Source organism: Macaca thibetana, chromosome 5, assembly GCF_024542745.1.
Source record: "Macaca thibetana thibetana isolate TM-01 chromosome 5, ASM2454274v1, whole genome shotgun sequence".
In the NCBI taxonomy this organism is placed as follows: domain Eukaryota; kingdom Metazoa; phylum Chordata; class Mammalia; order Primates; family Cercopithecidae; genus Macaca; species Macaca thibetana.
The window spans coordinates 86,236,222-86,250,672 of NC_065582.1; the positions used below are offsets into that span (position 1 = coordinate 86,236,222).

The window sequence follows — 14,451 nt, forward strand, 5'->3', positions numbered from 1 at the left end:
AAGCCCATTTGATCATGCTGGATAAGCGTTTTGATGTGCTGCTGAGTTCGGTTTGCCAGTATTTTATTGAGGATTTTTGCATCAATGTTCATCAGGGATATTGGTCTAAAATTCTCTTTTTTTTTTGTATCTCTGCCAGGCTTTGGTATCAGGATGATGTGGCCTCATAAAATGAGTTAGGGAGGATTCCCTCTTTTTCTATTGATTGGAATAGTTTCAGAAGGAATGGTACCAGCTCCTCCTTGTACCTCTGGTAGAATTCGGCTGTGAGTCCGTCTGGTCCTGGACTTTTTTTGGTTGGTAGGCTATTAATTATTGCCTCAATTTCAGAGCCTGTTATTGATCTATTCAGGGATTCAACTTCTCTCTGGTTTAGTCTTGGGAGAGTGTATGTGTCCAGTAATTTATCCATTTCTTCTAGGTTTTCTAGTTTATTTGCGTAGAGGTGTTTACAGTATTCTCTGATGGTAGTTTGTATTTCTATGGGGACAGTGGTGATATCCCCTTTATCATTTTTTATTGTGTCTATTTGATTCTTCTCTCTTTTCTTTATTAGTCTTGCTAGTGGTCTATGAATTTTGTTGATCTTTTCAAAAAACCAACTCCTGGATTCATTGATTTTTTGGAGGGTTTTTTGTGTCTCTATCTCCTTCAGTTCTGCTCTGATCTTGGTTATTTCTTGCCTTCTGCTAGCTTTTGAATGTGTTTGCTCTTGCTTCTCTAGTTCTTTTAATTGTGATGTTAGGGTGTCAATTTTTGATCTTTCCTGCTTTCTCTTGTGGGCATTTAGTGCTATAAATTTCCCTCTACACACTGCTTTAAATGTGTCCCAGAGATTCTGGTATGTTGTCTCTTTGTTCTCATTGGTTTTAAAGAACATCTTTATTTCTGCCTTCATTTCATTATGTACCCAGTAGTCATTCAGGAGCAGGTTGTTCAGCTTCCATGTAGTTGAGTGATTTTGATTGAGTTTCTTAATCCTGAGTTCTAGTTTGATTGCACTGTGGTCTGAGAGACAGTTTGTTATAATTTCTGTTCTTGTACATTTGCTGAGGAGTGCTTTACTTCCAACTATGTGGTCGAGTTTGGAATAAGTGCGATGTGGTGCTGAGAAGAATGTACATTCTCTTGATTTGGGGTGAAGAGTTCTGCAGATGTCTATTAGGTCTGCTTGGTGCAGAGCTGAGTTCAATTCCTGGATATCCTTGTGAACTTTCTGTCTTGTTGATCTGTCTAATGTTGACAATGGAGTGTTAAAGTCTCTCATTATTAATGTGTGGGAATCTAAGTCTCTTTGTAAGTCTCTAAGGACTTGCTTTTTGAATCTGGGTGCTCCTGTATTGGGTGCATATATATTTAGGATAGTTAGCTCTTCTTGTTGAATTGATCCCTTTACCATTATGTAATGGCCTTCTTTGTCTCTTTTGGTATTTGTTGGTTAAAAGTCTGTTTTATCAGGGACTAGGATTGCAACCTGTGCTCTTTTTTGTTTTCCATTTGCTTGGTAGATCTTCCTCCATCCGTTTATTTTGAGCCTATGTGTGTCTCTGCACATAAGATGAGTCTCCTGGATACAGCTCTGTGATGGGTCTTGACTCTATCCAGTTTACCCGTCTGTGTCTTTTAATTGGAGCATTTAGCCCATTTACATTTAAGGTTAGTATTGTTATGTGTATTTGATCCTGTCATTATGATGTTAGCTGGTTATTTTGCTTGTTAGTTGATGCAGTTTCTTGCTAGCATCGATGGTCTTTACATTTTGGCATGTTTTTGTAGTGGCTGGTACCAGTTGTTCCTTTCCATGTTTAGTGCTTCCTTCAGGAGCTCTTGTAGGGCAGCCCTAGTGGTGACAATATCTCTCAGTATTTGCTTGTCTATAAAGGATTTTATTTCTCCTTCACTTGTGAAGCTTAGTTTGGCTGGATATGAAATTCTGGTTGAAAGTTCTTTTCTTTAAGAATGTTGAATATTGGCCCCCACTCTCTTCTGGCTTGTAGAGTTTCTGCTGATAGATCTGCCGTTAGTCTGATGGGCTTCCCTTTGTGGGTAACCCGAGCTTTCTGTCTGTCTGGCCTTAACAGTTTTTCCTTCATTTCAACTTTGGTGAATCTGACAATTGTGTGTCTTGGAGTTGCTCTTCTGGAGGAGTATCTTTGTGGCGTTCTCTGTGTTTCCTGAATTTGAATGTTGGCCTGCCTTGCTAGGTTGGGCCTAGGCAAAAAAAAGTTCTCCTGGATAATACCCTGCAGAGTGTTTTCCAACTGGATTCCATTCTCCCCGTCACTTTCAGGTACAACAATCAGACGTAGATTTGGTCTTTTCACATAGTCCCATATTTCTTGGGGACTTTGTTCGTTTCTCTTTACTCTTTTTTCTCCAAACTTCTCATCTCGCTTCTTTTCATTCATTTGATCTTCAATCACTGATACCCTTTCTTCCAGTTGATCAGATTGGTTACTGAAGCTTGTGCATTTGTCATGTAGTTCTTGTGCCACGGTTTTCAGCTCCATCAGGTCATTTAGGGATTTCTCTACATTGGTTATTCTAGTTAGCCATTCGTCTAATCTTTTTTCAAGGTTTTTAGTTTCTTTGTGATGGGTTCAAACTTCCTCCTTTAGCTTGGAGAAGTTTGATCGTCTAAAGCCTTCTTCTCTCAGGACTTGTCAAAGTCATTCTCCGTCCAGCTTTGTTCCATTCCTGGCAAGGAGCTGCGTTCCTTTGGAGGAGGAGAGGTGCTCTGATTTTTAGAATTTTCAGCTTTTCTGCTCTGTTTTTTCCCTATCTTTGTGGTTTTATCTACTTTTGGTCTTTGATGACGTACAGATGGGGTTTTGGTGTGGATGTCCTTTCTGTTTCTTAGTTTTCCTTCTAACAGTCAGGACCCTCAGCTGCAGGTCTGTTGGAGTTTGCTTGAGGTCCACTCCAGGCCCTGTTTGCCTGGATATCAGCAGCCAAGGCTGCAGAAGAGTGAATACTGCTTAACAGCAAATGTTGCTGCCTGATTGTTCCTCTGGAAGCTTCGTCTCAGAGGGGTATGCGGCTTTGTGAGGTGTCAGTCTGCCCCTACTGGTGGGTGCCTCCCTTTTAGGCTCCTCGGGGGTCAGGGACGCACTTGAGGAGGCAGTCTGTCTGTTCTCATATCTCAAACTCCTTACTGGGAGAACCACTGTTCTCTTCAAAGCTGTCAGACAGGGACATTTAAATCTGCAGAGATTTCTCCTGCCTTTTGTTTCACTATGCCCTGTCCCCAGAGGTGAAGTCTACAGAGGCAGGCAGGCCTCATTGAACTGCGGTGGGCTCCACCAGTTTGAGTTTCTGGCCGCTTTGTTTACCTACTCAAGCCTCAGCAATGGTGAGTGCCCCTCCCCCAGCCTTGCTGCCACCTTGCAGTTAGATCTCAGACTGCTGTGTTAGCAATGAGGGAGGCCCCCTGGGTATGGGACCCTCTGAGCCAGGTGCAGGGTATAATCTCCTGGTGTGCCATTCGCTAAGACCCTTGGAAAAGTGCAGTATTAGGGTGGGAGTGACCTGATTTTCCAGGTGCTGTCTGTTATGGTTTCCCTTGGCTAGGAAATGGAATTCCCTTACCCCTTGCACTTCCTGCTTCCCGGGTGAGGCGATGCCTCGCCCTCCTTCAGCTCTCGTTCGGTGGGCTGCACCCACTGTCCTACACCCACTGTCCAACACGCCCCAGTGAGATGAACTCGGTACCCCAGTTGGAAATGCAGAAATCACCCGTCTTCTGTGTGGCTCACGCTGGGAGCTGTAGCCTGGAGCTGTTCCTATTCGGCCATCTTGGAACCACTTTTACCTAAACTTACATCTCTGTGATGCTGAAAATAAACTTTATGAAATGAAAATAAACACATTTAAACTTATTTATTATCTAAATTAAATAACATTTTAGCATATTTACAAATGTAGAAATGTGCATTGTAGTATATCATTTGATATTTAGAATGTAAATGTGATCAGTAACTAAAACCTGATTTTTTCCAAAAGTTGTAGTAATTTTCTTTTATTTTAAAATGTGTATATTATTTTAGATTTCATAAGAAAATGAAATTCTTCTCCAGACACAGCCACGGGATAATTGGCTCTATCTTTTCCTTTTCAAATGCTCCTCTCCCCTCCCAGCTGGGGCTGGGTTGGCTGTGGTCCTTCAGCCCGGCTGGTCCAATTGGTGAGCCTGCCGTGGTGCCTGTGCTGAGCCCTCAGTGCTCTGGGTCTGCCCATCCTGTTATTTGGCTTGAACAGTGTTGTGGGGATGGAGGGAAGGTGCATGCTCTCAAGCTGCCTGTAAGTTTCTAGATTTTCCTGAGGGTAATGTGAATAGGAATTGGAAAAAGTATAAAGGAAATTTACTAGAGAAAGAAATACCGGGCTGGAGGAATTGTATAATAGGAAATACAGGTGCTAGGCACTAATACTCAAGTCTTGATTTTGTTTTATAGTGTGGAGGGTTTGTATAAAATTAGTGCATACTTTTCAAGGCTTACAACTGTATTTTTTATAGGAATAAATATAAAACATAAATTTAATTTTAAAAAGAGTATAATAAAATAAATAGGTAAAATATAATAGGTAAAGATATCACCCATAAGTTTTCTGTTTGTTTATGTGGTTATTTAATGTGTATATAATTTTATATTACTTCCTTTAGTTTACATTATAACCAAACCGTCATGATTTTAGAGTGTTTTTTTCTAACAGAGATTAGAAATGTGTTTATCTTTTTTTTTTCCAAGTTATGATTTGTTTATAAAATGTCTTCTACAGGTTACGGCTCCTTTTACAGTCTGTTGTGGATGCTAACATGAATACTCTTCGGGTTTGGGGAGGAGGAATTTATGAGCAGGATGAGTTCTATGAACTCTGTGATGAACTAGGAATAATGGTGAGAAGTTGATAGCATTTTATGTATTGATAAGTTACTCTATCCTCAGTTTGATTGCCAATGTTCTGAATGATGCAATTGCCCCTGTCTCAGAGCCAGATATTCCATTTGGGGCTATAGGAATAAATGGCATCTTGTAAACCCAGAGCCACAGGTGATTGCAACTACCATAATTATTTATTTTTAAATGATAGATATCCTGTAAATTATTTATATCCCAGTATACATATACCTACTTTTAAAATAATTTTCTTTGTGATATTTAAGTATGCATAGAAAATAAAAGAAAATATTTAAAACACTTAAAGGAGATCTGACAAAACCTAAAGGAGAAGAAAAATAATGAAATTAAGTAAAGGTGTGTTTCATATTGTTTTTCTAAATTTTTTCTAATTTTTTATTTTTAATTTGTTTTGAGACAGAGTCTCACTCTATTGCCCAGGCTGGAGCGCAGTGGTGCAATCTCAGCTCACTGCGCCTTTCCCTACACCGGGGTCAAGCGATTCTCCTGCCTCAGCCTCCGGAGCAGCTTGGATTACAGGCGTGTGCTAAATTTTGTATTTTTAGTAAATCAGCATCCAGCTGATTTTTGTATTTTTAGTAGACATGGGGTTTCACCGTGTTGGCCAGGCTGGCCTTGAACTGCTGACCTCAGGTGATCCACCTGCCTCGGCCTCTCAAAGTGCTGAGATTATAGGCACGAGCCGCTGTACCTGGCCCTAATATTGTTATTAAGTACTTTTAACGTGTTTTGCAATTGTGAGGATAAAGCAAAGAAAATATATTCTGTTAGTTCTATTATTAGTGTTCTAAAATATAAGGAATGCCACAGAAGACAAGGAATTATAGTAATATTGATAATGCTGATGGTCATTGTGACAATGACATTATTATATAATATTCACTGAGTGCCAGGACAGGCATTGTTCTAAGTGCTCTACGTATTTTATCTTCATGCCCATTCAATGAGGTGGTTACTATTCTCTATCCTCATTTACAGATAAAGAAACTGACACATGAAGAGGTTAAATATTTTACCCAAACTCTAACAGCCTGTTTATGGTGGAATAATTCTGACTCAGACAGGCTGCTTTGGGGCTATGACTTTTTTTTTTTTTTTTTTTTTTTTTTTGAGATGGAGTCTGGCTCTGCTGCCTAGGCTGGAATGCAGTGGTGTGATCTTGGTTCACTGCAGCCTTCACCTCCAGGGTTCAAGTAATTCTTCTGCCCCAGCCTCTCGAGTAGCTGGGATTATAGATATGTGCCACCATGCCCGGCTAATTTTTGTGTTTCTAGTAGAGACAGGGTTTCACCATTTTGGCCAGGCTGGTCTCAAACTCCTGACCTCAGGTGATCCGCCCCCCCTCAGCCTCCCAAAGTTCTGGGATTATAGGTGTGAGCCACTGCTCCCAGCAGGGGCTGTGTTCTTAACCATTGCATCACACGGCCTCCTTAGGAAGGGACTTATGTAGTTTCATTACTAAAGTGTGCATGTAGTAATCCTTTTGTCTATGAAAAGCTAATTCCTTTATAAATGAAGTATGATTCTTAACAGTCTGGTGCATCTCTTAATACCAAATGCCTGGTGAAAATTGGAATGAATTAGAAGTGAGGAGGGGTTGGAGGGAAGCCTCATTCTATGTCCCCTTCACACATTTTTTCTTTTTCAAATTCTTCTGTCTTCCCTTTCTTTTATACCTGCCTAGGGTTTTCTCTTCTCAGGTTTCTGTACACTTTTGTGCAGTGCTGGGAAGTCTCAATGTCTTTGATACCTTTCCTGGGTGCCTTTATACATAATGGTGCCCCAATGATCACACTCATCAGGCTAACTTAATTTTTCATTTGTGTTAAAGGTAATGCCCAGAGCTCAGAATGACGACTTTCTTCTGTGTAATAAAACTTATGGAAGTGTTGCATTCCCTTTTATTTGATTTGCTAGGTATGGCAGGATTTTATGTTTGCCTGTGCCCTTTATCCAACTGATCAGGGCTTCCTGGATTCAGTGAGAGCAGAAGTTGCCTACCAGGTATGTTATTACCCTTCCAAGAAGAAATAAAACACATAATATGTTTTAGTATTGCCTCTTGTTAAATCTTGCTTCATTTTGGTTTTTGTTCTCTACTACATTCCATGAAATATTACACAGCCAGGTAATTGACATCTAGGTGATTCTACCCAGTGTCATGGCTTTACCATCATCTATTGGCTGATGACTCCTAGATTTATCCCCAGTCCTGATTTCTCTCTGAATTCCTCTTTCTTATATCCAACTGCCTACCTGGTGCCTCTGCTTGGAGGTTTAACAGGCATCTGAAGTGTAACATGTACAAACTAAACTCATATTGCTCCCCGACAATCTTGCTTCTTCTGGAGTTTTCTCCATCTCAGCAAACAGCAACACCGCTGTTTGAATTGCTCAGGAGAAAAGTTTAAATTGGTCGTTGATTCCTTGATTTATTTTGGATTCTACATATTGACATTTATATTTATATTCACAGATACATAAATGCAAGGAAATGATTATATGCTTTCTCCGTCTACTGAAAAGACCTAGAAATAATGGACAGTGTTGTAATGTTGAATATTCTTATATTGAAGTAATCTTTCCTGTTAAGAGAAAAGCTTCTTAGAGAAATGGCTGACTCCAGATTTGGCACAGGAAATATATTAGATAATCCTGGATATCTTCTTTTTACAAATGGCAATGGTGTTAATGTAATATTATCAACTGATAGTTTTAGCCACAGATCTGAGGTTTATGAGCTGTGTTTTGAATATACTTATTTTTGCAACAAGGTCTGTTCAGGGGATGATCATGCTTTGAAACACAGATTGAATTATATTTCCTCTCCCCTAAATATTAAGTGCATGGCATGGGTTTCCATATGGAATCAGAGTGGGATGCTTGTCAATACAAGAAAATTCTGAATCATGATGTACTCCCAAAATACAGTTTAGGAACCAACTTGTGAGTATATCATATGCTGGTAAAATACTACTGAAACATTGGACTGATTCATTAGCATCCATTAGAAATGATCACTGCACCAGGAGATCACCCCTACTTTGTAAAAAGTTTACAAGACTGTGGAGACATACGAGTTTTTATAGTGCTCTGCAACATGTTAAAGAAGGAAACAAATCAGTTTTCTCAGTAACCTCAGGTGAAGCTACACTGTGGATAATTATTGACTTTGATTTCAATTTCACATGTCCAACTGTCTGCCAGATTTTTTGCAATGTTGATATACAAAGAACAAATCTTTTGATATTTCTTCTTGAATGGTGAGTCTGCCACCGTAGGGAGGTCACTTTACCTCTTGAGCTTCAATTTCTGTATCTATAACTCTAGTATGATGTCACTCCTCGTGAAACTGTTTCAAAGATTAAATAGGATAATACATGTAAGGCATGCAGTACAAAAGAAATAACAAGTAATACCAGCTGTCCCACTAACTTAGCATGTCTTCAGAGTACATCTACTATCTTTTACCCAATGCACTCTTTCAAGATTTTTCTTTTTAGCAGGAAATATGAAAGTCATTGATACTTTCTTCTTCCTCACCTCCCACATCCACCTGGTTTTAAAATTGAGACGATTTTTTGATACCAATGTTACTTGTATTTGTATTTACTTTCTCATACCCATACTTACTACTCTAGTTCAAATCTTATTTTTCCCTGTCCTCAAACATAGCATTGGTCTCTTTCAATATGTGCATACTCAACAGAGCTGCCAAAGTCATCTTCCACTGACACATTTTAAGTCATACCACATTCCTGCTCCGAACCCTGATCCTGGAATATCTCAACATGCAGATAACAAGGAAGCTATCGAAGTTATGTCAAAAGGATTTTTGAGAGACTCTGAGCAACCGAAAGGTGGACAATTTGAGATTCAATAAGGATAAGGACGTCAATGAATTGAATCCATCAAGTGTGTTAAAATCTAGAGTTCATAACATAGTGTCTACAGATGTATATTTTGTGAAAAACCATACAGAAATGCAAGGAAGCGATTTCTATAACACTATAAAACTTGAGATAGTGGTTACTTTTGGAAGGAGGAAGGGGCTGTGATTAGGAAGAGGCACATGGATGGCTTCTGGCGTGGCTGCACTGGGTGGTGGCTACAAGAGTGATTGCCTTATAATAATTCATCATATCATAATTTGTTTTCTGTAACTGTGTTTCATTTTAAAATAAAAGGTTTGAAAAGTACAATCAAACGCCTTCCCTTGCCAACAGCTCCCCTGAGGTGGCTTCTTGCCCTCTGGATAAGGTATAAGATCCTCTTGTGCGGGACCCCGTCCAGCTGGTGTCTGCTCCTGTTCAGGAACCATCTCCGTCTTGCTGTCTATGTCCTGGAACATCTTCCCTGTTCACTGCCCTTGTGGGCCACCTCCTTTGTTCTCCTTTGGCCCCTCTTACCTTAAGCATGGGAAAAACCTTTTGCCTTTTGAGACACACATCACACTTTGAATTACTTGTTCAAAGATTTGTCACCTCTGCAAGACTGTCATCTCCCTGAGTCCTAGGGCTCATTCCCCTCTGCGTCCCTACTCTGTGGATTATTTACGAAGTGGATAGATGAGTGGATGAATGAATAACTTTAAACATATTAATTATAGTTACACAGGTTGCAAACATTTCAATTTTATTTTTAGTTTTCTTTCATATAAATAATTAAAACATCTATGTATCTTCAGTGCTTTGATGCATTATTAAAGACAAGGAGAGCCATTTCATGCAGAGTTTGTTAAAATTTTAAAGTAAAGCTTACCATAAAACTCTAAGTCAGCTTAAAGGTTGTGTGTAACACGGTGTCACTGAAGCTTTTTGCCACTTAAGGATTTATATTTGTATTTTCATCAGTAGCATAAATATGTCAGTCACAGTTAGTAGCAGCTGTCCCTTTCTTGGGCATTTACAAAGACAAAAAAAGAAATAGTGTTCATATGGCTGGCTGAGAAAACACAAGACTTACTTTTTTTTAAAAAAAATGAAGCATATCTCTTTAATATACCTTCAGTGCATCTCTATTTCCTCTATATGAGTTTCTGAGCTTCTCGAATGGAGAACACATTGAGAGCATCAGTGGGGGGCCATCAGTGTAATCACGCATGACAGTGAAAGTGAACCTATAAATATCAATGAGGTAACATTGCCAAAACATGTTCTAAAAGAATTTTTCTTGACCATTGATTCACTCTGCCATTCTCAGAGGAATTGAATTGCTCTCTACTGGAGCACATGTCCTAGTGTGTTAGAAGAAGGGACATGTCTGAGTCTGTCCAGTGCAAACATAACACAAGTGGATCCTTTTGCCTTTATGTAGGGCCAACCCAGATGAGCTCAGCTTATGCAGGCCTCATGTGGCACAGTTTTGCGGTGGATTCTCCAATTTTCCCTTTTATATTTAAACATGTTCAGTAACTTAATGTTAGTTGATTTCTCAGGACATGACATTGATAGTTATTTCAGGAGACATCACCCTGATTGCCCTCATCTGTTTTCCTTTAGAGCATTCCATATATGTCTTTAACTGCCAGCATACCTCTAGTACTCACTTGCTTTGTAAAACCTTCTCTAGTTCTCCTTCTGGTTTTCTGATCTCGGTGGAGCCTGCACAGGAACCTCTGTCCCTCCTTCAGTGGTAGTGATTGCTTTGCCTCATTTGTTTGTTCACACGGAACTCCAATTTGCTGTTAAGAACCAATCCCCAAAATATAATGTCTCCTGCCTTTTGTATTTCCTGGAAGTTTTCTTTGTGGCAATCCACGTAATGATGAGTTTATTTGTTCCCTTTTTCTTTCTCTTTCTAAAAAAGGGGTTATATTATCTTCAGTTTTTGTATAGCAGAGAAGAGAAACCCTATGTATCAGTGTTTATAAAATCTAGTTAAAAAGAATCTCAGCGATTTCTTAAAATGTATTTCTATAGCTAACATGACTAGCCATTTTCAAATTAGGTTTTTGGCACATAAGAATTTATGTGCAAAAATGCAAGGGCTCTAATTTTATGAGTAATTATAGCTCTGAGTTTCTTATGTTAACTCTTTGAAAATCATTTTATATTTTCTTAATTTTCAGATCAAGAGACTGAAATCTCATCCTTCTATCATCATATGGAGTGGCAATAATGAAAATGAGGAGGCGCTGATGATGAATTGGTACCATATCAGTATCACTGACCGGCCAATCTACATCAAGGACTATGTGACACTCTATGTGAAAAACATCAGAGAGCTCGTATTGGCAGTAAGTAATGATTTTTTAATGCAGTGGAATTTAAGAATGTATCTTTAAAATGGATAAGTTTGAATACTGGTATAGTATGTTTTATGCCCCTTTTTAGGGCTGTCTTCAACAGTATCGTTTGATTACAGAGTATCCCATTGTAGTGCAGCAGCAGATGAAAGGATTTATGGGCTGTGGACTTCTTGGAGGATGAACTTATCTGTGTCGCTCTCCACACATACACCAATGCAGTGCTTACAATGCTAGGTTGTCACATGCTCCTTGGAGTCCATCCGTGGATCCCAGAAAGCCCTTAGAATCTCTAGATTAGATGATTATTGATATGCCACTGCTACAATTCTGTAATCATATGTGTTAAAGTAGAATTTGGTATATATCACATGTGAATATCCTGGTATGTGATTTAAGGGACAAAGAGAGATGAGAGAGCTGGTCTCCAACCCCACTGTATGGCCCTTGCTCTATAGTGATTCTCTTTGCACCACTCTTTGTCTCATTGGCATATTATACAGACATATGTTCATATAAATTGGCCTTTTTGTGAGAAAAAGCATTTTTTTTCAGTAATGCCTTCAAAAGTTTTAACTTTTGAAAAACTTTGTTTAACATGTGATTTAATAATCTGGTTATCTTTACACTGTTGTGTCTGTAAATAGATGTTTTAAATATCTGGGTATATCCGGAAGCAATTTGAAAAGGCATCTGTTTTTTAAAATAGTATGTGATATTAGCACCTAAACATGCCCAGTTGAAGGTGCTATTCCATTTATGAGAAGAAACTTCATTGAGAATTCATAAAAAACGTGGGTTCAATTGTATAACTTACCTGATATACTAAGTGATGTGTCATGAATAATTTTTCTATTCACAAAATGTGATGGTACAAGTTTTAAAGAATATTTACAGAACACTTATTTTATAATCTTTTTATTCACAATATTGGTATTATGTTTTTCATGTCTGATGGATTTATAGTTTCTGAGGATTTTCATTTTATAGCATAGTGGTTAAGTACTCATGCTTTGAAATCCTGGCTGGGCCACTTCCTGTCTATGTAATCTTGGGCAAGTTACTTCATCTTCCTTTTCCCATCTATAAAGTTAGGTTAAAAATAGGAGCTAACTTTTAAGAGTTGTTATGCGGACTAAGCAAGATAATGGATGGAAGGTACATGACTCAGTCTGACACATAGTAACCTTTTTTTTTTTTAAGTTAAAATATTTCTTTGGGGGAGGGGACATCACATTTCTGCTTAATGAAAAGAAATATTTTTACAGTCCAGAGCTCTTTTATTTTTTAAACACCTGTTATGCCATGCATTCATAGGGAACAGGTTTTAGAAGCTCAGGCTCTGTTCCATTGGTTCTCACAGTGCACTTCTCTGGGTGGAGCCAGCTGTGCTTCCATTGAACTCAGGCTCCTTTCTCTTTGGCTTCCTTCTTTTTCTTTTCCTTTCTTTCCTTCTCAAGTTTTGGGGAGCTATCTTGGCTCCTAGAGTGCTTAATATGCTCAACACATTAATTCTCTTGGCAACAATCTTGCACTTAACTTGTTGGTTTACAACAGTGCCAACAGCCTGCTGGCTAGCACAGTAGACTCCTCTGGTTTTCCCATGTTAACGTTTGTGGGGTATTCCTTTTTGAACCAGATGCATTCCCCTGATGTCTGCATCACCCTTCTTGTAGATTCACATGTATATGGCCAAAGGAACAACTCCATATTTTCTAAAAGACCTAGAGAATATCAGGTGCCTCTCCTCTTTCCCTTTGTGTGTCATCGTTGCGGTGAATTACTGGAAGATGGTGGTTCACAGTAACTTTTTTTTTTTTTTTTTTTTTTTTGAGACGGAGTCTCATCTGTTGCCAGGCTGGAGTGCAGTGGCGTGGTCTCAGCTCATCGCAACCTCTGCCTTCCGGGTTCAAGCAAGTCTCCTGCCTCAGCCTCCCGAGCACCTGGTATTACAGGCATGTGCCACCACGCCCAGCTAATTTTTGTATTTTTAGTAGAGATGGAGTTTCACCATGTTGGCCAGGATGATCTCGATCTCCTGACCTCCTGATCCACCCACCTCGGCCTCCCAAAGTGCTGAGATTACAGGCGTGAGCCACCGCACCTGGCCCACAGTAACCTTTTAATTAAGACTAGCCATCATCATCATCATCCTTGTTGGTTTTGTTCAACAAGGTAGGTCTTCAGACACTTACACATTTTGATCATTAATTTTTAACACTACTTTTTTAAGCTTTAAAAAATTAGCTTCTTTGGGCCATTTCTTTTTCACCTGTGAAATGGAGATATGCCTTTCTCTTTAGGGACTTACTTATCTTAAAATGAGCTGTGAGCAGTAACTGATGTTTGCAAAATTTTTTGAAGATGAACAGTATTAAATGCTACATAATCACTACTGCTTTTAATTTCCATCAAAGTATTAGGCATCATAAAAAGGTAAAGCAGCATAAATTGATTCATCTATAAATTGGCTGTAATGATTGGTTTCCTACTGCACTTGCTTTTTTTAATGGCCATTCTGTTGGATCACCTTGTGGTATTTCCTGGTCCAAATAAGTGTTTAAGGTCATGACTTAGAGAGAGATCATCTGTGAGATCTGCAACAAATAACCACACCTTAAGAATAAATGATTTATAAATGGACGGAAATTATAATGCATCATCAAAGCCAGATATTTTTAGGTAGAGACTTGTTTGTAATTTTACTGCATGGCTCAGCTTACCAAATTTCTCAAGCATCTCAAGAAATGAAGGGAAATCTGTCAAGCTTGATCAATCAAGGCCAATTGACTGGCCTTCTTCTTCAATGTTCTTCAAAGCCATTGTAGCAAAAATATTTTTAAACATTTAATATCACCTATAATTTCATCATACTTTTTAATATTTTTAAATTCACCCAACATACCTATTACCAAGTGCAAAGCCTCATCCCCGATGCTGTGGGGACACTCTTATCCATGTGGAGCTTACAGTCTGCTGTGAAAGGGAAGCAGGGAAAAATTATCAGACCTTGGGCAGTGAAAAAAGTGCTATAAAGAATGTAGCTTCATAATGCTGGGAACTGTTGTGGCAGAACCATTAATTTTAACTGAAAGAATCTAAAAAGGCTTTCAAGTAAAAGTTTACATTCAAGCCAAACCTTACAGGTGGAGAATTTTGAGGCAAAGTGTTGTCTAGTAGTGCTTTAGGTCATGAAAACAATGTAAATAAAGGTAAAAAGATGTGAAAGTAGGTGGTATGTATAATGAGCAGCAAGCAGTGCCTGGTGGCTAACAGCAAGGGACT

At 38.9% G+C, this 14,451-nt stretch overlaps 1 protein-coding gene across 1 annotated transcript in view; it reads left to right on the forward strand.

The window, feature by feature from the left end:
- Window positions 1-14,451, forward strand: part of MANBA (mannosidase beta) — a 138,466-nt gene that overhangs the window by 93,251 nt on the left and 30,764 nt on the right. Inside the window, exons 9-11 of the mRNA XM_050791912.1 lie at window positions 4,780-4,897; window positions 6,837-6,923; window positions 10,990-11,157. Of these exons, the coding sequence (XP_050647869.1) occupies window positions 4,780-4,897; window positions 6,837-6,923; window positions 10,990-11,157 (373 nt within the window). The remainder of the gene's footprint in view (window positions 1-4,779; window positions 4,898-6,836; window positions 6,924-10,989; window positions 11,158-14,451) is intronic.